At 42.5% G+C, this 21623-nt stretch overlaps 9 protein-coding genes across 9 annotated transcripts; 5 read left to right on the top strand and 4 right to left on the bottom strand.

Moving 5' to 3' along the window:
• Positions 1–60: 60 nt before the first annotated feature.
• Positions 61–1110, top strand: FA14DRAFT_159608 (guanylate kinase). Its single transcript, XM_025498290.1, has one exon. The coding sequence runs from the start codon at positions 210–212 to the stop codon at positions 870–872; it is 663 nt and encodes a 220-aa protein (XP_025357962.1). The 5' UTR covers positions 61–209; the 3' UTR covers positions 873–1110.
• Positions 1024–1673, bottom strand: FA14DRAFT_17340 (putative SMX2-snRNP G protein). The gene is made up of 2 exons (XM_025500476.1): positions 1318–1673; positions 1024–1244 (listed from the first exon to the last, which is right to left on the bottom strand). Exons 1-2 carry the CDS (start codon positions 1519–1521, stop codon positions 1176–1178), a joined length of 273 nt encoding a protein of 90 aa, XP_025357961.1. The 5' UTR covers positions 1522–1673; the 3' UTR covers positions 1024–1175.
• Positions 1674–1795: 122 nt separating this feature from the next.
• FA14DRAFT_142106 (WD40 repeat-like protein) lies at positions 1796–3235 on the top strand (the record flags this gene model as incomplete). The annotated part of the gene is made up of 4 exons (XM_025497164.1): positions 1796–1855; positions 1923–2160; positions 2230–2738; positions 2811–3235. The coding sequence occupies exons 1-4, from the start codon at positions 1843–1845 to the stop codon at positions 3233–3235; spliced, it is 1185 nt and encodes a 394-aa protein (XP_025357960.1). The 5' UTR covers positions 1796–1842.
• A 10-nt stretch (positions 3236–3245) lies between these two features.
• Positions 3246–6719, bottom strand: FA14DRAFT_159607 (putative mitochondrial aconitate hydratase). Its single transcript, XM_025498289.1, has 2 exons — positions 6692–6719; positions 3246–6599 (listed from the first exon to the last, which is right to left on the bottom strand). Exon 2 carries the CDS (start codon positions 6466–6468, stop codon positions 3307–3309), a length of 3162 nt encoding a protein of 1053 aa, XP_025357959.1. The 5' UTR covers positions 6469–6599; positions 6692–6719; the 3' UTR covers positions 3246–3306.
• Positions 6720–7713: 994 nt separating this feature from the next.
• FA14DRAFT_112929 (DUF21-domain-containing protein) lies at positions 7714–8907 on the top strand (the record flags this gene model as incomplete). The annotated part of the gene is made up of 1 exon (XM_025495990.1): positions 7714–8907. A coding segment is annotated over one exon (1194 nt), but the record flags the coding sequence as incomplete, so codon positions are not given.
• A 449-nt stretch (positions 8908–9356) lies between these two features.
• FA14DRAFT_159605 (WD40 repeat-like protein) lies at positions 9357–11579 on the bottom strand. The gene has a single exon (XM_025498288.1). It carries the CDS (start codon positions 11539–11541, stop codon positions 9418–9420), a length of 2124 nt encoding a protein of 707 aa, XP_025357957.1. The 5' UTR covers positions 11542–11579; the 3' UTR covers positions 9357–9417.
• Positions 11580–12081: 502 nt separating this feature from the next.
• On the bottom strand, positions 12082–14184 carry FA14DRAFT_107185 (uncharacterized protein; the record flags this gene model as incomplete). Its single annotated transcript, XM_025495800.1, has 2 exons — positions 12082–13136; positions 13317–14184. Coding segments are annotated over 2 exons (1923 nt in total), but the record flags the coding sequence as incomplete, so codon positions are not given.
• Positions 14185–16249: 2065 nt separating this feature from the next.
• FA14DRAFT_176940 (uncharacterized protein) lies at positions 16250–18941 on the top strand (the record flags this gene model as incomplete). The annotated part of the gene is made up of 8 exons (XM_025500708.1): positions 16250–16721; positions 16790–16900; positions 17247–17450; positions 17949–18239; positions 18313–18430; positions 18503–18511; positions 18579–18611; positions 18680–18941. 8 exons carry the CDS (start codon positions 16250–16252, stop codon positions 18939–18941), a joined length of 1500 nt encoding a protein of 499 aa, XP_025357955.1.
• A 423-nt stretch (positions 18942–19364) lies between these two features.
• FA14DRAFT_117210 (uncharacterized protein) lies at positions 19365–21506 on the top strand (the record flags this gene model as incomplete). Its single annotated transcript, XM_025496219.1, has 2 exons — positions 19365–20665; positions 20930–21506. 2 exons carry the CDS (start codon positions 19365–19367, stop codon positions 21504–21506), a joined length of 1878 nt encoding a protein of 625 aa, XP_025357954.1.
• Positions 21507–21623: the final 117 nt, after the last annotated feature.

The raw sequence follows: 21623 nt of genomic DNA, 5'->3' as shown, positions 1-21623 counted from the left end.
AAATACATACAGATTGTTTAAATGTCCGGCGTGTTGTTTTCATTTGAAGTATGTAAAAGCCACAACACATCTTTCCCGTTTGCATTCACTTTGTTGTTTATTCTCTTGACTGCATGTCGATAGTACGAGCGATACAACTCACCACCAGAACATCCATTCCTCGTCTCTCATCCCATCGTCCATTCCTACAGCTACGCTATCGATCAAACATGTCTACAAACGGATCTCCTTCTACGCAACCGGTGGTGTTATGTGGTCCATCAGGTGTAGGAAAGAGTACGCTGATCAAAAGACTATTTGCCGATGAACCTGATTCGTTTGGCTTTAGCGTTAGTCATACAACCCGATCACCAAGACAAGGTGAAACAGAAGGTGTTTCATATCATTACGTTACACGAGAAGCATTTGAAAAGCTGATCGCAGAAGGAGCATTTTTGGAATACGCTCAATTTGGCGGAAATTATTATGGTACATCTGCAAAAGCAGTAAAAGATGTTAGTGAACCAGACCCGCAAACGGGTAAACAGAAAAGGGCTTTATTGGACATCGATACGCAAGGTGTCAAGTTGATCAAAGCGAATCATGCATATTTGAATCCGCTCTTTATCTTCATCGCTCCTCCTTCGATTGGCGATCTGCGTAAACGGTTGGAAGGAAGGGGAACCGAAACGGAAGATTCCATCACGAAACGATTAGCTATGGCTGCAAGTGAGTTGGGATATGCACGTGAAGGAAATCATGATGTGATTGTATTGAACGATGATGTTGATCGGGCATACAAGATTTTCAAATCGGCTATTGATGGTAAATTGGAAGGAAAAGGTGATGAATTACCTGTAGAGGAAGAAGAAGAACGTCAATTGCGCCAATGACACAGGCTTATGCGAGAATTTGACTAATTGGAACGTGTATTGGAATTGTATTTGACATTATAGCTACCCTTTCGTACTTTCTCTCAATGCTACATCTATGCAGGACCGTTTTGTTATGCACACATTCAGTCAGACAAGCTGATTTCACGCTTCACACTGATGCCAGATAGGATGCCTCTCTCTCATGTCTCGAGATGAGATCTGATTTGCCTTTTATACGGTGCTAAAAATACAGGAATACATGTGTGACTTGCAGCAGTTCACTTTTATCTTGACCAGCCGAAACAGTGGGTATGTGCTGGTTCATGACGTTATCTTTGTATTGATCGATTCCAGTCCTTCTAGAGAAGTGACGCTATTTCCACGAACGACCTAGAGGTAAAAAGAGAAGAGAATTAGCAATCTTTAACATCAAAAGTAGATTTGCATTCATTGCTGCACTTACCACTGTTCCACAATGAGCTGCTTGTTGCCATGTATTTCCAGACGCTCCTTCAGGTTTGACAAGTTCTGTGCTTTCGTCAATGACGAGATTTAGAAATACATCAAATCCACGTAGTACCCCTTGTAACCTTCTTCCTCCTTGGATGTTCACCATCACTCTTTTGTCCAGGTATCGTTTTAGTTCTGGCGCAGAAACACGAGCCATTGTGACGAATTTATGCGAAGTGGAGCCGGTGTGATTGAAAGCTCAAACGATAGCAATCTTTCGAGAGTGTAATTCTGGGTATATGCTGCAGTTGATGGCCATAAGTCTATTGTACATCCAATCAAAGAAGACAAGAAGATCTCATTCACGCCAAACACGCGCCCCATTTAATGCTTACACGTGAATGACACAATCTTAAGCCTGTGAATGATGATTTTTGGAACTTCTTAAAATTTAAGCTGTTTTTCGGAAATGCAAAGTGGATCTTTGTCCGATCAGAGTGAACAACTCTCCCATTGTAACAATAGAGATAAATCATTCATGGCAGTCATTGGTGAGTGATGAGAGATAGCAGCAATGCTGAATAAAGACTTATTCCAAGATCTCATCCTACCTCTCAGCACGATCTCTATATGCTTCATCAACGGGACAAAGTGCTGATAGCGTTGAATCGCATCCTATAGTACCTGGCTTGTTTGCACTGGGTACTTATCAAGTTGACCAGCATGAGATCGAAGAGGCTGATGGAATACAAAATGAAGATGATGGGGAGGAAAAAGTCAATGCTCCACCATTTTCGCGAAAGGGGACACTAAGATTGATGCAAGCGAAAGCGAATGAAAGTGGAATGATTGATGTGTAGGTCATCGACGCTGTTTATTAGAGCATATGGTTTTGAACATTAACACCCCCTTTGCGACCCAACAGTGACACACTTTGTACACTAGATACAGCGGCTATCCTGGATATGAAATGGATGAGCGGTTCAAAAGATCGATTAGGAGTAGTATTAGCAAATTCTACATTGTCACTGTATACATACGATACCACGCACGACACCAAAGGCCGACTATGTGATCCTGCTCACATTCAAGTCAACTCAAACAACTCTTTATGTCTTTCATTAGATTGGTCAGATCGCAATCAGCCAGCTTCTTCACCATCAGACACCAAAGCGATCATCAGTCAAAGTGATGGTACACTAGCGCATATATACGACCTAGAAGCAGCATCATCATCGTCATCTCGGGGAGAAGGATCAACAGGTATTGAAACCTGGAAAGCACATGATTACGAAGCTTGGATTGCCGCTTTTGATTCTTGGTCGCCTAATGGACAAATCGTCTGGAGTGGAGGTGATGATCTTACACTAAAAGGTTGGGATTTACGCCTGCCTTCGAGCAGCGACCAAGACTGTTCTTCTTCCGATGATGGAAGTGGAAGTGATACCACACACCGAACACTCGTTGAACGAACGCCGACTTTCTCACATAAACGATCGTTTGAAGGAGGCGTGACTACGATACAAAATCATCATCTTGTACAACATCTTTGGGCGGTTGGAAGTTATGATGAATATGTTCGATTGTGGGATGCTCGACAGCCTAACAAACCACTTTCACATACACATGTAGGAGGAGGTATTTGGCGATTGAAATGGCATCCTACAAAACGTAACTCTTTACTCGTCGGTTGCATGCATGATGGCTTCAAAGTCTTATCTTTGGATGGAATATCGTTGGAAACCTCACCTGAGAAAGTCTTTGATATTGCAAAACAAGAAATGACGATTCAAACACGATTTGACGAACACAAAAGCTTGGCGTACGGATGTGATTGGGATCGTGGAAGAACAATATCCGCTTCAACAATCGATCACATCTACAGTTGCTCATTTTACGATGCAATGTTGCATGCATGGTCACACGAATGATGAATTCTAAAAAGACAGTGTATTTATATGATGTGAATAAAATTACACAATAATGAAACCGTACAAATTGTCTAAGCTTCATTGGATGATTTATATGAAGGCCATCCTTTTGCAGAAGGTGTCCAAGTAGGTGGACGAGCTTCAACGGGCACCAAACCTCTAATACGACCACCAATAACATTTTTAATTCTCCTTCTACGTTCTTGTCCAGACATTGTTGAATTGTTTTGACCGGCAGAAGGTTCATACGTTCCATCAGGTCTAGGAAGCAAACCCATCTTGCGTAGCTTGTTCACATCATCGGGATGTTGTCTGCTCAATCCAACACGATAAGAAGCACGTTGATAAAGTGTTGGTGCTTCAGCTTTGAGTGAATCACAAGCTTCACGCATCTTTGCTCGTTTTACCTCAATATCGCGTGCTTGTTCGGTTCTCTTTAAACGTTGGTGCAATAACCATCCTCGTACGATCGTATCATGTACCTCTTCTGCTGCTTCAGCAGACTTTGCATAGGGCAAAACAGCTTGTAAACCTTGACGGCCTTCTTCCATCAAATCATTCACTGCTTCAGAGGTAGTCTTGGTTGCATTTGTAGGTTGAGGAAACATGATTCTGCGAAAAGTCTCGATTCTTGGATCACTTGTTGTCTCAGCAGCACCGCCTCTGGTTGCATTTGGGCCACGGACAGCAGAGGTAGCATAACCACGTTTCTGTTGTGAAGAAGAAAATGGACTGTTTGAGCTCTTGTTGTTGCCTGTCAACGGTGCAGATTCGGTTGCAGCGGTTGATTGAGCACGTTCACGAATCAAGTTCAACGCACTTCCGGCACGAATCCAGTCCAAATGTGCAGGACTCATTGAGTGTTTTGTCGGTAGGTCGAATGTTTCCTTAACAGATCCATCATCGTTGAACTTGGTGACACGTACCATGACCTTGGTAGAAAGATCTCCATTGGGTTTGAGTAGATCAGTCAAATTCAATGTCTCAACCTGGTCACCACCGGATATGCGATCATAATCGGCTTCGTTCTCAAACAACAAAGTGACCACTCCTTGTTTACGCAAATTTGTCTCTGCAATACGTGCGATACTTCTTGCCAAGATCAAATGACCGTTGTAAAATCGAATTTGCAAGGCTGCGTGTTCTCTAGCTGATCCCTCTCCATAGTTATGATCAGCAACGACCATCCAAGGTTGATCATTTGCCTTGAGTTTCTTTGCCAAAGTAGGAATTGAAATTTCTCCTTCTCCGTCAACGAAATCGCGTACAACATTCACCTTTTCGTTTTCTCCATTAGTGGCCCCGATCAATGTATTTTCTGAAATGTTTGTCAAATGTCCTTTGAATCGTAGCCATGGTCCTGCAGCACTGATGGCATCAGTCGTACATTTGCCCTTGATACGCATCAAGCATCGCATTGGGGGAAGTTCGTAATTACCAGTCAATTTACCATCTTCGAAGGGACTACCGAACGGTTGAAGATGTTCCAAACGACTGCTTTGAGGGTCAATGACAACCTCTGTTGATGGATTTGGCTCAGGCATTGCATTAGGGAGATATCCAACGTTGCCGGGAGTGAAGCCAGAAGGTGGTAGCTGTTTACCTTGCGGGGGTTGGAACTTAAACGGTTTTCCGTCAGGTGCAATGAGTTCATCAGTCATTGGATTGAAATCAGTCCTTCCTGCGAAAGCCATTGCAGTGACGATCTCAGGCGAGGCAAGAATGTTCATCGTTTTACTGTTTCCATCATTTCTTCCTTTGAAATTTCTATTAAACGAAGTCAAAATTACGTTCTTCTCCCCTTGCAACTCTTTACGATCCCATTGTCCGATACATGGACCACATGCATTTGCCAAAACTCGACCTCCAACTTTTGTAAGAGTGTCTTGGATGCCATCTCTGTGGACAGTAGCGCGCACGAGTTCACTGCCAGGTGTTACATCAAAGCTTGTTTTGACCTTCATTCCACGAGCAGCAGCTTGTTCGGCCAAGCTTGCACATCTTGCCATGTCGGCATAACTACTGTTTGTGCAACTTCCAATCAATGCTGCACTAAGTTCGACTGGGTATTCTGCTGAACCGTCCTTTGCTTTTTGAACAAATTGCGATAATGTCTGACTTAGATCAGGTGTAGCTGGACCGTTGAGAGTGGGTTCCAATTTGGACAAGTCGATCTCGATCCTCTCGTCGTATTCGACACCTTCATCAGCAGACAAGAGGCCGCGTTGAGCAGCACCCTCTGCTTGTCGACGAACTTGATCCCTTCCAGTCGCTGTTAGGTACTTACCCATCTCTTCTGTATACGCAAACGCACTCGTCGTTGCTCCTACTTCAGCTCCCATATTGGCCATTGTCGCGAGACCAGTTGCTTCCAAGGATGCCAGACCGGGACCAGAGTACTCGATGATCTTGCCTGTTCCACCGCGAACGGTCAAGATACCTGCTAGATGGAGAATCACATCTTTTGGCGTGCACCAAGGAGATAGCTCTCCGGTTAAGTGAACTGACAACACTTTAGGAGCAAGCAATTCCCATGGTGTGGCTGTAAGAGCATCGACTGCATCTGCGCCTCCGACACCAATAGCCAAACATCCCATCCCGGATGCGTTTGGTGTATGGGAATCGGTACCGAGCATTAGAAGTCCTGGTGCGGCATAATTCTCCAAGACGATTTGATGAATAATTCCACTTCCAGGACCCCAGAATTCGATACCATACTTTTTACTTGCAGATTCTAAGAAATCGAAAACTTCTTTATTGGAAGCGATTGAACGTTTCAGATCCGCTTCTGCTCCTTCGAATGCTTGAATCAAGTGATCACAATGCACACTTGCAGGAACACTAACACGATCCAAACCACAAGTCATGAATTGCAATAAAGCCATTTGAGCAGAAGCATCTTGCATTGCCAATCTGTCCACCTGTAGGGGCAAATACATCTTTCCACGAATCTTTGTTGGATCACGACCTGCGGAAGCCAAAGTGTCTTGAGGTGAAATTAAATGGGTATACAGAATCTTTTCTGAAAGTGTAAGCGGTCTGTCTAGAACCTTACGAACTGTTGCTAGATTGTCCAATAATTTCGGATAAGGAGGTAATCGAGAAGGATGAAATGTTGGCGGAGCTGCAGTTGCTAAAGCACGGCGTGAATTGGTGGCATTGAAGAGTGCCTTGGAAGAGCATTTCAGCGCTCTCCCATTGCCACTTCTGCTTGCCAAAGATGCCATCGTCATGATGACAAATTGAACGAGGGTAAGGTGATGGACACACAACAAAAAGCCACCCTGCCTAATTTCGCGAAGAAAGGAGAGCAATCATTCTTGCTGCAGGCGGCTTCCTTTTTTTTTCAACGGGTCACGCGTATCTGCCAATCAAATGTGAGAGATAAAGTTTTACGTTTAAGCCCTGAGAAGCCGTCTCGTGTGTTTAGCGGGGTTAAGATAATCATCAGCTTACTAATCAAATGTGAAGCGTACGAGTGAAGTGGTCGGGGTTGATTCGATATTGTCGGCGTTATATATCAATTTGAATATTCAGTCACAAATGACGCTTATACATTAGTACTCGATCACACTCTGAAGCCATTCTTTGATGACGAGTGATTGATCGAATCGGACTTTAAGTGCTTCTATAAAGTTTAATTAGCCAAGCGTGCGTTGCGCCGGCAAAGGAAGGCCATGCTTTTGCTTACACTATTTTTATTTTGACCGTACTGATTGCGTGCCTTTGATTCCACGCACGGTCTCACGCACGCACGCATTCATTCTTTTTCCTTCACCCCTTTTACTCAGCCAGGCCCTGTACAGTGAGTGCTAGACAGCCTGGAAAGTTCACTCCGGCATTCGGAATCAGGCAGAGTAAGCAGCAACAGCAGGACATCAAGACATTTCATGCTCTTTTATGCTTTCTCATCACCATCACTCAATTTCACACATCCTTCCTATCTCCAACGGAACTGCAAGAATAATTATTGTGGGGTCAATTCCGTCTATTTCCGTATTCTTGGCGACGGAATAAACGCCAACTCAATTTTCTCGCTTTCTCTCTTTCGTGATCGTGTCTAAATTTGTAAATTAAAAGGGAGCCTTTTTGCCAAGAACACTCTTCTCCTATTCAACGATCATCTCTCCGTTTTTTTTGCTTTTCTTCCGTATAAAGCATTGCAAGTTTGAATTGGTCTAGGATCGTCTCTACAGCAACTTCAAACAGTGCTTCCTCGAAATCCGACCACTCTTACAGAAGAAATCCTATCCATCATGTCGAGCACTCTGCAATCCTCTACATCCTCCATCACAGCCAACTCCTTGAATGGAGGAAGAAGAAATGTGGTCGGTCTGTCAACATCAATCGTCAAGCTGGCATTAATCTTGACAACTGCTCTTGGTAATGCACTCGCAGCTCCACTACTCGGAGAGGATGGCTCAATACGTATACTAAAACATAGTCACTCAGAGCCAAGTGTTCCACTAACAACAACTGAGCTTATTGTTGACGTTTTGATGATTGCTGCTTTGGTACTTGGAGGTGGATTATGTGCCGGTCTAACACTAAGTTTGATGGGTTTGGATTCGGTAAATTTACAAGTTCTTTCAACCGCAGGATCGCCAACGGAAAAACGAAATGCTACAAGAGTTTTACGTTTATTGGAACGTGGAAGACATTGGGTTTTGGTTGTTTTATTATTGTCAAACGTGATCGTCAATGAAGCTTTGCCTGTCTTTCTTTCAGATTTGGACTTTGGTGGAGGTGTGGCTGCCGTTTTGGTTTCGACAATTTTGATCGTCATCTTTGGTGAGGTGCTGCCTCAATCCATTTGCGCTCGATACGGTCTCTCGATTGGAGCTGCTTGTGCACCTTTCGTGTGGATCTTGATGATCGTCTTATCGCCAATTGCTTGGCCAACTGCTAAGCTGCTGGATTGGTCGTTAGGAGAAGATCACGGGACAACGTACAAAAAGGCAGAATTGAAAACATTTGTCTCTCTACATCAACAATTGGGTACTGAGAACTTGAACGAAGACGAAGTCACAATCATCCGAGCAGTTTTGGACTTGAACGACAAAACCGTCAAAGATGTCATGACGCCTATTCAAGATGTTTTCATCATGTCTTCTGATACCATCTTGGATGACGCAGGAGTGGGAAAATTGGTGCAAAGCGGTTATTCACGTGTGCCAGTTCATGAAAAAGGAAAGCCAGACAGTATTATCGGAATGTTGTTGGTCAAAGATTTGATCTCATACGATCCAGATGATGGAAAAGAGGTGGCCAGCTTCCAATTGCGTCCTTTGCCAGAGACTGCTCCTGACCTTACCCTGCTTTCGACTTTGAACTACTTCCAGACCGGACGATCACATATGTTGCTCGTTAGCAATAGCCCAGGAGAGCCAAAAGGTGCAATTGGAATTGTGACATTGGAAGATGTTGTGGAAGAGTTGATCGGAGAAGAAATCATTGATGAGACTGATGTTTGGGTGGATGTGCATAACCGTGTTCGGGTGACGAGGAATCCAAAAGAAACCGCACCAAGCAATGCAGATTTAGGACCTTTAGTTCGTGGAATTATCGAACGTCGTCGTATGGGAGGATTGAAACAAAAAGCCGGCTCTACTGCACCTTTGAACAAGACGGTAGACCGTGTTTTGGTAAAAGGAAATGATCAATCTGCCCGGACAACGTACGATACGGAAAATCATCGACTCAATGCTAGAGGTGATCTTCCAAAACGATCCCATAGCGCAAACACTGAGCCATCACATGGCGGCGGCGAAAACAGACAAGTGGGCTCACCTTGGCGCATGCCGCGTACGTTGACTTTACTGGACGGTGATAATGATTTACCGGATAATGAAAGTGTAGATGAATCAACATTGGTAAATGAACCACAACAAGGAAATCGTGGTAGAACCGGTGTAAGAAACAACAGTGCAAAACCGCAATCATCATCTAGACCTCAAAATGATGAAAGACAGCCTTTGCTCGGTAATGGAAATTCATCCAAAAAGTAAACAACCGCACCACCCCGGACACTCTTCATCATTGCATAGACATCCCTCTCAATTCCAACTTACATAGCAGCATCACGTTTTTTTCATCTAGTCTTTTTGTGTACAGCAAAAGTGTAAATATGGTCATTTGTGGTCGTAATACATGATTATAATACAGTGTTTGAGAGAAATGAATCACACATCCCCTTCTGTTTCACCATCGCTTTCTTGCTCGGACGGCTTGCCAACCACATCAATTCGTACGAGGCCTACCGCCATTCCGGATGCCAACCAAGTTTCACAACGGCTATTCAAATTCCATCGTACACAAGTCACATTGACAGCCGGATGCCAAGCCATGGTCAAACCTTGTTTTGAAGCAAACGAAGAAAATTTTGATGATTTCGCTGAAGCAAAGAGACCATCAGGTGGAAAACGTGCATTATCAAAAGTTGCCAAAGGTTCAATAAAACGAACAGGACCGTTCGAACCACGATCTGGAAAATCTAATCGAAAAATCGTATGCGTTCCTCCGCTTGCCCATCTGCGTGTATTTTGTAACATTAGAGCAGGAACATTGCCTATCCGAACCGTTCCATCTGCTCCGCCACTTGCCAAAAAAGGATGATGAGGTGAAGTATGCAAACAACGTATCCTACCATAATGAGGATAAACGAGACGTGAAGAAGGTTTTGACTTTTGTGGAAATTCAACAGTTTGAATACAACAATCCTTCAAACGTTCATATAATGCTAAATTCGTAGTTTGTTCAAATGTAATCGCACTTGACGTATCCCGTGATCGAATCAATTGCTGACAGAAATCTGCGTTGGATAAAGTCGTATGGATCACTGATCCATCATATCCAGCAATGTAAAGTTCATTTTCACCTTTCTTGCCCCATGTCAAATCCGCAATGGGTGATCTGCTCGCCCGAATGCACATATCCGGCACGAAAATTGCTTTCGTTCTATCTTTGATTGATTCTTGCTGTTCCCCCAAACCCTTTCGGAGGTTCCAAACGGCTACATGTCCATCGGAATAACCAACGGCAAGCAATTGCGAATCCTGCCATTCCATACAAAGCGGTATTCCTTCGCTGAATCGAAAGACCAATAACGGGTCAAGCTTGATAAAAGGAACGCTTTCTTCATCCTCAACGCTCAGCGTGTCAGGACGGGGAACGGAGTATATTTCGATATTTCCATCTTGCATTGTGACAGATAAGAGGCCGATCGAGGCATTTGCTCCAGTGAAATTGTCCGAGATCGGCACCCACCGAACTACAGACATTCGTCCAGCATCAAAGCAAAGCTTCATCTCCAGCTTCGTACGCCAATCCTTCTTGGAGATAGACCAAATCTGCAAAACGCCTGGCTGAGAACCTTTTTTGACACGCTCTATTAATCTAGTCCTTGGCCACTCATCAAGAGCAGCTGAAACGCAGAGATACTCGTTATCACCTTCCGCCCCATCGGCTTTGTAGCTCCAATCCACGCTGTACACTTGTGATCCCACATTTAACAAGACGCCTTGTTGAGAAGACATCTTTGTGGCCTCATTCAAGGGGATAGCATTGTCTTTTTGGATTTTGAGTTTATTTGAATCATTCTCTGTACCCATTTCGACTGATAACCGGTCGCCAATGAAAGGTAAAAGTTCTGTGAAGTTGACATCAGAAACGAGTTCCGTTCCTTCCTCTACAGCTGCAAATGTTTCCTCTGTTGGCTTCAAGTATGATTCTTCCCCAGTCATCTTTTTGCCTTTTGAGTACTTTTGTGCGTCTCGCTTTGGCAATACTTGTGTCCTTCTTTTACCCTTCTTCAACACGTCTTTCACCATAGCAGCTACTTGAAGTGACGCAGTCTTGCTATCCTGACTTTCTTCTTTCCTCCCTTGATGGATACTATCAGCGTCCGGAACGATACCTTGAAGCTGTTGTGGAGCATTGGTGAATGAATGTGGAAAGCGATGTTGAGCCCTTGCTGGTCCAGATTGTCTGCCTCTAATCTTCCTGGCGGGAGTGCTTTCCATTTTAGCCTGAACAGGTTTGCTGTAGATTGGATCATCTTGCACGCTGCCGTTCATTTCTTCTTCTTCTGGTTCACTTGTCATCTCTTCTGGTCCGCTTGTTGCATCTTCAGCTTGAAAAGCATCTGATGATCCAACATCTTCCCCTTCATCTTCTGATTCGCTCAATCGTGTTCGTGATGAAGATGCCACTGCTTTTCTCTTCGCATTGCGTGTGTATAGCTCTGGCTGTACCCTTTTGCTTGTAGCACGCCTCGGTCTAGATCCCACGATGGATTCGTTCGTCATCCTTGCAGTGAAATGGGAAGATCAGAGCATGATGGATGATGATGATGGATGTCAATGCATACAATCAACACTAAGAAGTCTAAATTAATCATTGACGCGCTAAACAGTGTCTGTTGATCTTACACCTTCTCGCACCTTATTACTCCTAGTTGTGATAAAAGTATGCAAGATTTCAATTTCATTGAAACATAAAAGCAGTAGAAGTAAAAAACAGCAAAGAAGATAAACAAAAGACAAACATAATCAAAGATGATAGCAATTTCATCATGATAAGCTTGGATGGCAATATAAAAGGGTATAAAAAATGCAAAGAAAAGAGATTAAAAAAAAGAGAAAATTGCTTCCAGAAAAGGTGGGTTACACTGATTAAACTTGCTCGGGACTGACGGATAATTGACGTTTTTCATCTTGATCTCTGGCTAGCTCTTCATCGTCATCTCCTGTTCCGATCACAAATGTATCTTGATCTGGGGTGGTATGTTGTTGTTGAATATGAGTGTCTTCCAAACGAATTGCATTACTTGTCAAATGTCTGATATGTTCTCTTTTGAGAGCCCAAGCTTTCAAAACCATCAAGCCAGCAATCCAACAGAACAACAAAGCAACGATTGCGACTGTAACATTGAGAATCATCATGAAATCGCCAAATCCGTTTCTCATTGCCACAAAGCTAACTTCTTCGCTACTCAACATAAACACCAATCCACCACAAGCCAAACTGAAACTTGCCAATGCTTCTGTTGGAGGACGAGAAGGCATGATCGAACTGGTTGGAGGACGTAACCATAAAAAGAAGTATGTCATAAAACGTAAAACGCTAAAGCCTGCCAATAAATTACCCCAAAGTGAATGAATTGAAACTTCATAAACGTAATCTTGATGATGTGCTGCCATTGCGATTCCGGTTACTCCGATCACCAATGCCGGGAAAGGGTTGAATGAGAAGCTGTATGATGGAGGTGCACTGTTCACAGTAACAACCTCATCAGCAGAAAGCGTTTCCAAAGATCGTTGATTGCGACGTGAGACGGATGCTTGTTTTAACGAGACAGGGAAAGCCAATAAATTCTTCAAAGATCCCCATTCCAGAATCATGCCCATCAAACCTGCAAACCAGAACATAACAGCGATTGAAATATGTTGAACTTGTTTGACTGTGTATGGATCTCCAGCTTCTGCGCCGAAACGCTCCATCCAAGTATTTGTTGCACCATAAACAAAGATCACGCATGATTCAACCCATTCGGCAGTAATTTGGTTTCCCTTTCTGCCCTTTTTCGTCATCGGTTTACGATTCCATGCCCATCCTAAGTCAGCATAAGCGCCCATATAACGTCCGAAGCTTAGCAAACCGTACCAGAAGAATATTCCTCCTTTGATTCCGTGTGCTAGGCATACGTTCTTGTAAGCACCTCTGCATGATCCTGTATAGATTGTCAAACCGGTATAAGCAGCAGCAAATGCCAAGACTGGAATTGAACGAGCAACGGTAACGTGAGAGTAACGAATGATAGATTTCAATAAAGAGTGTTTCTGTTTTGGCTTTTGAAGAATAGTATTTTGACGCCATTCAGGAACACTTTGAGATTGATTTTCTTGTTCATGTCCTAATTTCCATGAAACGCTTGGAAGTTCATCAAGTACTGAAGTTCGTGGAGTATTGAGTAGCGTACTTGTAGGGCTAGGTAAATCACGAGTCCAAGAACGAGTGCTCGAACGACGATTATGTCCACCACTTTGTTCTTCTTCACTTTCCCCCTCAAAGTGAACAGAACGTAAAGGAGATGAAGAACCGGAAGATCCACTTGATCCTTGTCTTCTTGTATGTCTGTTCATACGTTCTAAATCCAATTCACGTGCATCACTGATTCCTGAACCATCATCGGATAACATTCTTTCTTCTTCCAATGGATCGTATTCATCTTCGTGCGTGGCGGCATTATTACGGCTAGAAAGCGAAAGTGAATTGAACAAAACTCGCATAGAATTCTTTTGCGAAGAGCCTCTGATCGATCGAACGGCATTGTAAATCTGCTTGACCAAACGGAAAACATCACCTCCCAAAGCGATTAAAGATAGCCAAAAGATTGCATATCCTAAGCCTGAATGAGAATTTGAAGGGTATAATCTTGGAGTCATTGCTTTGTACAAGATTGAAAAGAACAAAGATCCTCCCAAAGTGATCAAATAAACCAAGGATGCCAAAGGTGCAAGATTGGAAGATGCGGCACGTAAAGCCAAAGTTGCGGGTAACATGATAAAACAACTGATTATACATCCAAGAACGTGTAAGATGAGTAAAGAGCCATGTCTTCCAACAAACTCTTTGTTTGCTTTCACACGTTCTTGAATATCCATAATTACGCTTTTTCGCATCTTTGGGTCCTTTTCATCAACCAAATGTCTATAACGTCCACCAGCGACGCCCATCAAATCTTTCCATTCACCTTCTTGCTCATTATGATAAGCACTAGTGAACCATTCCAATTGATCAGATTTACCTATTCCATAATTAAAATCCCATTCGATGTAGCTCAAAGGATCAGGTCCTTTTCCACGTAAGATTGTCGTTTCGTTTAATTCCATACTTGGTGCTTCTCCTCCGTGTCCGTGATTATGTCCGCCTGCTCCGTGTGGTAAAGGAGGAACGACGATCATTACTGAACCTGCTTTTGATGCTTCTGGAACGCCGTCATATGGATGGGGTCCTCCATGGTGATGCATGTGGGCAGATTTAGATGCTTGTTCAGAGTGGGAGTGAGAGTGCTCGTGTTCATGTTCGTGTTCTTTCATATCATGATGAGATTCTTGCATAACATGAATGACTTCCGGTTCCTTGTGATGATGTTCCTGTTCCTCCTCCTCTTCATGATCACCATGTCTTTTTTGCCATGATGAAATTGAAGGACCTGCTTCCGATCTTACTTCGGCAATGCTTAAAGCCGAAGTGGAGGGTATGGAAGTTGAAACGGTGGCCAAAGCAACGATTGCGATCGTTTGAGCTGCCAAGATGATCTTTGGCATCATCTTTGCTTTGGGACGGGATAGTGGATGGGTATAAGTTTGTTCCACTTCTGTTGAATGATTGATTTAAGAATGGATGGCAAAAAGGTATATTCGGCTTACTTCTTAAGTCCGAACCTGATTCCGATTCCGATCCCTATAATGATTTACCAGGTAGAAAGTAATGCAAGAAGCCCTTTATAAGCCTATTTGAGGTTAAGGTGATGATGGATGATGATGACGAAGAAGTTGTTTAGAATGGATGGCTTTGTGTTTAATGGACTAGCATGTGTGTGAGTCCCTTTTTCACTCGGAGATCCCAGTCCGCGGTGCAATTGATTGATTGGCTTTGATTATTTTTTTTTCTTTTCATTCAGGGCCTTTTTAAAAACTCCGCTTCCAGAGTGTGTCTACCTTCTATGCAAAGTGATGTACATGAGCAGCACCCTATCACTACTAATCGATCTGATGCAGTTCATCAATCTTGTGTTCTTTACGCATTCGGGTTGTTCTTTTGACTGTTTTAATGCCCTTTCATTACGGCTTCTTCCGCGGTGACTTTTTTTATTTTTCATTTTTTTCCGGGCCCGCACGCAGCTTGAACGCACGCTAACAGTCAAAAAAAACCTCCACCACTGTACAAAAGACGATCTGCATAAAGATGCACACTAAAAGATTCAAACTGTTTTTCTTTTTTTCGTTAATCGGAAAAAATAATCCATTCAAATGTTATTGACTTGTTTCGGTTTAAAATCGATAATTAATTTAATACCCTTATTTTCATAATTAGATTTCTTTTGCTGAGTATACTTCACTAACGATTCCTGCGTCATGCCGCTCCGGCTCAGCAATGTGCGGTACACTACAGCTCAACCTAGAATGATGACAATCGGAATAATTGTCATTATAAAGACTGTGCATCTCTTTAATGAAAACGCGTTTTGTTCGCTTATCTACTTACATCTCTGAGTGGCTTTGAATCAGTCTCGGATGTGTGTTCCGAAAAAGAGGGAAAAACCGTTGGCTACTTCTCTCTCACGCGTGTTTGCCAAGACTCCCGCCGCGCTTAAGCAATTCTTAAATGGCAGGCAACCTGGATCGACGATTTCTGTCAATTTATCGGGCTGATCGGTGCTAGGTGTTCGATGGACGGGGAACCTCCTGGACTTATATTAAATGAGATAACTCTTTTCATGATCGCGGAGACAGCAGCTATATCAGGCACCGATGTGGGGCAATCTCTAGCTAAGGACATCATCAGTGCACGTTTCATAAAGCGAAATGAACGTGTCATAATTGCGGCGCCCGTCGATCCGATCCTAGGCCCTGGATCGCAGGTTAAATTACAGAAAAACATAAAGCTCGATTATCTTTTATATCAATTTGCCATCTTCTGATCACATATGGTAGATTGTATGAGTAGCATGGCTATCAACTTTTCGTTTTGCAGTATTTTGATTATATAAGATGAATTTCTCTGGGAAATCTCGACATATAAACATTTTTCATATTTGATCGTCACGGCAGCGAGATGAGCCATCTGCCGAAAGCGGTCCGTCTTGAACAAATAAGAAATTGTGATCTGAGTCTAAAACTTCTCTTGAAAATTTGCTCAGCATTCTTATTCGTTGAGACTAAAAAAATATTCGTTAGCTATTGAAGATAGCTTTTCATCGCATCATCAGCATCATCATTAAAAGTCAGAATGGAGGAGATAATTGTAGATTGGAACGAGAAAGATTTCTCAGCAAGTGAGCCGATCTACTGCGAAATTTGCTGTACAGAAGATGTCAAGCCGGAAGATCAAACAAAGTGTGCAGAAGGTCATATATTCTGTAAAACTTGTGCAGGAAATATGGCTCAAGTACAAATAAACAACTTTCAAGTGAGCTTACCATGTATGTCAATGAAAGGTTGCGAAGCAGAATTCGAAGAAGAAGAAGCAAAAGCGTTCTTGACTGAAGTACTTTACAAAAAATGGAAAGAACTTTATATTGAAAAATTTGCGAAAGATTTGGGTATCAAAGAAGCCCTGGAATTTTGCCCTTTTTGCGATTTCAATCGAGTTTCATTTCATATAACAGAGGTTCATACATTTATATGCGAAAATCGAAGCTGCGGGAAATGGTCATGTCTCAAATGCAAAGAAGAAGATCATAGCCCACTTTCGTGTGAAGGTGCGTCTCAGAGCTGGCTTCACTTTAAATGTTAACCTCTGAATTGTCTTTCTATCCTTATTTAACAGAAGCAGAAAGGATTCTAACAAATGTTGAAGATCAGAAAGCAAAATTCGTATTTGAGGCAACTGTTCGTCGATGTCCTTCAGCAAGCTGCGGAATTGCAATCGAGAAAGATGGTGGGTACGTAAATCTTGAGGGTAGAATTAGTTGGGATAAGATTACTTAAATATAATCGAACTTTTCACAGCTGCAACAAGTATGTTAAATTTGGTATAGTAGTAGAATATTAATCAGAAGAATTCTCAAATTACGTTCTACATTTTACGTTTTTCAATCAGGATGAGATGTCGACATTGCGGAGCTAATTTCTGGTAAGTAAGAACTTAAGACATAATCTCTATATTTTCACGAAGCGATTAATTTTATTATATAGCTTTCTATGCAAAAAAGATATCTCACAAAGCCGTTATGAGCACTTTGGAACATCGCTTGGTTTATGTGGGCTTTTTGAGGATCCTACAGAAATTATCGCGCGAGAGGCAGAAGCAGCAGAAAAGGAATTTGAAAAGGTATATTTACAGCAAAACTTCGTTAAGGAACGCAAGCAAGCCTTGAAAAATACTATAGCACAAGCTCGAGAGAGAGAGCACGCTCGACTTTTGAGCCAACAAATACGTGAACAAGAAGAGCAAGAACGAAATTCACTCATGCAAGAAGCTTATTTGCGTGATTTTCCTTCTCTAGAAGATATGCTATTTTATTAAAACAAACAACTAAGGTCTCTATTACCTAAAATTGAAAAGGGTCAATGAAAGAATGTAGATATTATTTAAAATTCAATTTTGAGACATCATAAACTTTCATAACATATACCGGACGATATGATTTAAAAATTTGTAAGAGGAAACCATACAATATTAGGCACCGAAACAATCCAACATTACACCGGATTGAGTTTAGAGCTGACAACGGGCCGTAAAAGCTCATCAAATCAATTCGAAATAATTAACTTTGTAGACTATGCTTTAAGTTGAATATAACTCCCAATGTCTCTTCGTTATTCATGACCAATGATCATGGACGAATCTGCCACCTCCAACGTAATCGAATGCGAAATATGCTGTACAGAAGATGTTCCGCCGGAAGAGCAAGCCAAGTGTATGAAAGGGCATGTGTTTTGCTCAACATGCGCTAGAAGGATGGCAGAAATACAAATCTTTTCAGATAAAGCACATCTACCATGTTTATCTTCGGAGGACTGCAAAGCACAATTTGGATTTGAAGAAGCAAAAAAGTTCTTACCGGAAAAGTTATATGATCGTTGGCAAAAGCTAAGTTTCCAAGAACTGATGAAGGCCCTAGACTTCAATGAAGAATTATGCCCGTTTTGCGACTATGCTTGCATACTTACAGGAGCCTACGATTTCGGTATCTTTATGTGTGGAAATCGGCAATGTGCAAAATGGTCATGTCGGACATGTAGAGCTGAAGACCATACACCCTTGACTTGTCAACGTGAGTATAAAGACGGGTCAGTGGAAAGGTATCCTAGACTTACTCATAAATAACCCTTTATTCTTTCCTGTAGAGTCATTAGGGACATTGAGATGGGATGATAAAAGGCATATAGAGAAATACCTTTCCGACGCCATTATTCGTCGTTGTCCTAATAAAAGTTGTTTCACACCTATCGAGAAAGCAGAAGGGTGAGTCAGATATGATTTCTTTATCTTGAGGTTCTGCCGTACTAAACATAAAGTCTCAATCATTTCTTTCAGCTGTAATCAGTAAGTTGTTTTAATGTTCTATTTTAGTGATACACTGACCTTTAAACGCTTCATATCAATCCAATAGTATGGAATGCCGAAAATGCGGTACACATTTTTGGTAAGATTAAGAATTATAGTTTAAAGCTTAAATACTTACTATTTTCTATCTTCTTTCTGCCATCATAGCTATCTTTGCAGAAAAGATATCTCCGTTAACGTTTATCAACATTTTCAAAATTCAAGCTGCGAATTATTTCAGGATGCGGAAGAAGTTATTGCAAAGGAGTATGCAGAAGCTGAAGAAAGACTAAAAGACGATGCTCTACAGCTGCAATTGAAAAGAGAAGCTTTAGAAGATGCACGAAAAAAATTTCATGCGAAACAACAAGAGCATGCAGCAAAAGTTCAAGCATGCTTCTCACGTGAATTCAGGTCCTTTCCTTGGTAAACGAAAGACGATCAATCAACTTGATACTTTGAGATGAAAGCTACACATTCACTGAAGATTTTCCAAAGTGTAGATAGCAAAATGATATCTTCTTCTTTTATTCATGCAAGGCGGAAGCAATCACACTAAGCAAGGCAGTTAAGCAGTTGTGCTGCGCCTGCGCCTATTTTAGCTTTAGCCCCCACAAATTAAAAGGTGCGTGCAATCATCATTCTTTCTTCATTACCGCATCTTTGCATACGAGTAAAAGTAGATGAAGAAGTGTTTTTAATACTTCAACATCATAATGAAAGCTTAAAGGGTCGGGATAGTAAGATGGCAGACGTCCTTTATCGAAGAGGTACACTCCAACAAGAAGGCGCAGATGATCAAAGAAGCTTTCTGGAGGACGATGATGATGGTGGACCAAGCTTTAATGACCTGATGGGCTCAGTAGATTATCCCACTCCAACGACATCTGAAACGGGTGAACGTGCAAGAGTACCGGAAGATGAAAGGGAGCATCTCAAAACGTCCACTCCTGTTCGTCTCTTACAGCGGAGTGAAGAGCAATTCGATAACTACCTTTGGTGGCGCATTCTTGCTTTCCGGATAATCAATGCATTCATCACAAGTAGAACGGTCTCTGCTCCTGACGAACATTGGCAAAGCTTAGAGATTGCACATAAGATCGTTTTCGGCTATGGTTGGACGACTTGGGAATGGATCGATCGAAGGCCAGCAGATAGTGCTTGGTTCGGTGGATCGAAATGGGGAGATGGTCCGATTCGTAGTGCTTTGCATCCTGTGCTCTTTGTCCCGCTCTATTGGGTTCTAGCTCAGCTGCGTTTGGACTCGACTTGGCTACTGACAATCGCTCCTAGCTTGCTACAAGCTGTTTTCGCGACATATACCGACTGGTTTGCATTTCGATTAACGCGAAGGATACTGAATGAAAGGAGCGCTTGGGCAACACTGTTGGTGTCATTCTGTTCAATGTACACCTTTCACAGTACCACACGTACCCTTTCCAACTCGCTCGAGGCAAGTCTATCAATGGCAGCTATTTTTTATTGGCCATTAAGTCTACCGGAAGACTCGGATACGGATCTGATAAGTGAACAACCGCTAATCGAAGAATCTCGTTTGATCAAATCTGTTACCCTTTTCGCCATCTCAGCAGCACTTCGACCGAGCAATGTTTTGCTATCCTTTCCACTACTACTCTTCCTCATTCGCGCAATCGTTCTCAATATAAACTCGCCGGCAACAGCATTGGAAGCGGCATTCGCACTTTTGATCGTTTTGAGGACGGTTATTTATGTCTTTGTCGTTGCGGTCATTTCGCTGTTTACCATTGATTCGATCTTCTATCAACGCCTAACGTTCACGCCTCTAGGATTCCTCAAGCGAAATGTTCTGCAAGGTATTTCGTTATTCTACGGAGCATCACCTGTGCATTTCTACTTGACAAGTGCACTGCCTTTCATCGGGTTTACTCTGTTGCCTTTTGCACTTCGAGGGCTATGGTTCGCATTCGACAAACCGCCTACGTCCACATTTGACAAGATCACAAGAAGATGGGAAGGCGTTCGAGGAGAGAGAGATCCAAAAGCAATGAAAACATTGGCAGATTCTGTGATTGTGTTTGTCTTAGCAATGAGTCTTTTGGGTCATAAAGAAGTACGATTTTTGCAACCAATCGTACCGGTTATACACATGATGCAGGCTTATGCGCTTGTCATGTTACCGCCTTTCAGAAGTCCTTCTTGGTTGCAAAAAAGACGGGATACAAACACGCCAACACCGCAAAACACACCTTCGCGATTGGCAGCGACGATGACTTCGGATATATCATCGAATGCGGCGTTTGAAGAAGGACAAACGGCATTGGCACGACAGGCATCTATTGAACGTTCGCGGAGGCGAGAGTTAATTCAATCTTTGACGGATTTTACGTCTTGGCAAGGTAGGATGCATTTACTGCCGCCTAAGCCTGCTCTTTTTAGCACGCTCGTGTTTGATAGAATGCGAGATGTGATACGATTCATTCGTGTTTGGCATGGAGAGGCTGCTTTGTGGCTGCTGGCTTTGAATCTCGTACCGATCTTTTACCTATCCATTCATTCGATCGGACAAGTTCGTGTGGCTGAGTACGTCGGTCAATTACAACAAAGTGGGAGTCTGGATAGCGTTGGATTTATAATGCCTTGTCACAGTACACCTTGGATGAGTCATATTCATTCGCAAGCATTGGCAGAGGATCCAAAGAAGGCATGGTTTATAACCTGTGAACCTCCTTTAGACGCAAACGTTGTTGAAATGAAAACGTATAAAGATGAATCGGATTACTTTTATGATGACCCGATCAAATTTTTACGTAAACGAATCGGAACACAAACAAGACCTTGGCCTTCACATTTGGTCATGTTTGAAGCTCTTCTTCAGCCAAAAGATGGTGGTGGCGTCGCACAGCTATTATCGGACCAAGGCTACACACAAAAACGCTCTTTTTGGAACAGCGTCTTCCATCCCGATCATCGAAGGAGAGGTCGAGTGATCGTGATGGAAAAAGGTCAAGAATAATGACACCCACCCACAAAACAATTCTCTGTAAAAGTAGTATACCCTTTTTTTCATTCATCATTAATTACAAAAAAGCACTCCACCATCAAACAAAAAGGCTGAGATTTTTTTTTGTGA

Source organism: Meira miltonrushii (assembly GCF_003144205.1).
Source record: "Meira miltonrushii strain MCA 3882 unplaced genomic scaffold FA14scaffold_1, whole genome shotgun sequence".
Lineage (NCBI taxonomy): Eukaryota > Fungi > Basidiomycota > Exobasidiomycetes > Exobasidiales > Brachybasidiaceae > Meira > Meira miltonrushii.
The sequence above is the reverse complement of the archived record's forward strand: the minus strand, read 5'-3'. Positions and strand labels throughout refer to the sequence as shown.

What these genes read in the sequence shown, in the direction of transcription:
- FA14DRAFT_159608 (XM_025498290.1), top strand. Translation starts at nt 210, where the DNA reads ATGTCTACAAACGGATCTCCTTCTACGCAACCGGTGGTGTTATGTGGT.
- FA14DRAFT_17340 (XM_025500476.1), bottom strand. Translation starts at nt 1,521, where the DNA reads ATGGCTCGTGTTTCTGCGCCAGAACTAAAACGATACCTGGACAAAAGA. An exon ending in CAGCTCATTGTGGAACAGTG is followed by an intron (nt 1,245 to 1,317) that starts GTAAGTGCAGCA and finishes TTTTACCTCTAG; the next exon opens with GTCGTTCGTGGAAATAGCGT.
- FA14DRAFT_159607 (XM_025498289.1), bottom strand. Translation starts at nt 6,468, where the DNA reads ATGACGATGGCATCTTTGGCAAGCAGAAGTGGCAATGGGAGAGCGCTG.
- FA14DRAFT_159605 (XM_025498288.1), bottom strand. Translation starts at nt 11,541, where the DNA reads ATGACGAACGAATCCATCGTGGGATCTAGACCGAGGCGTGCTACAAGC.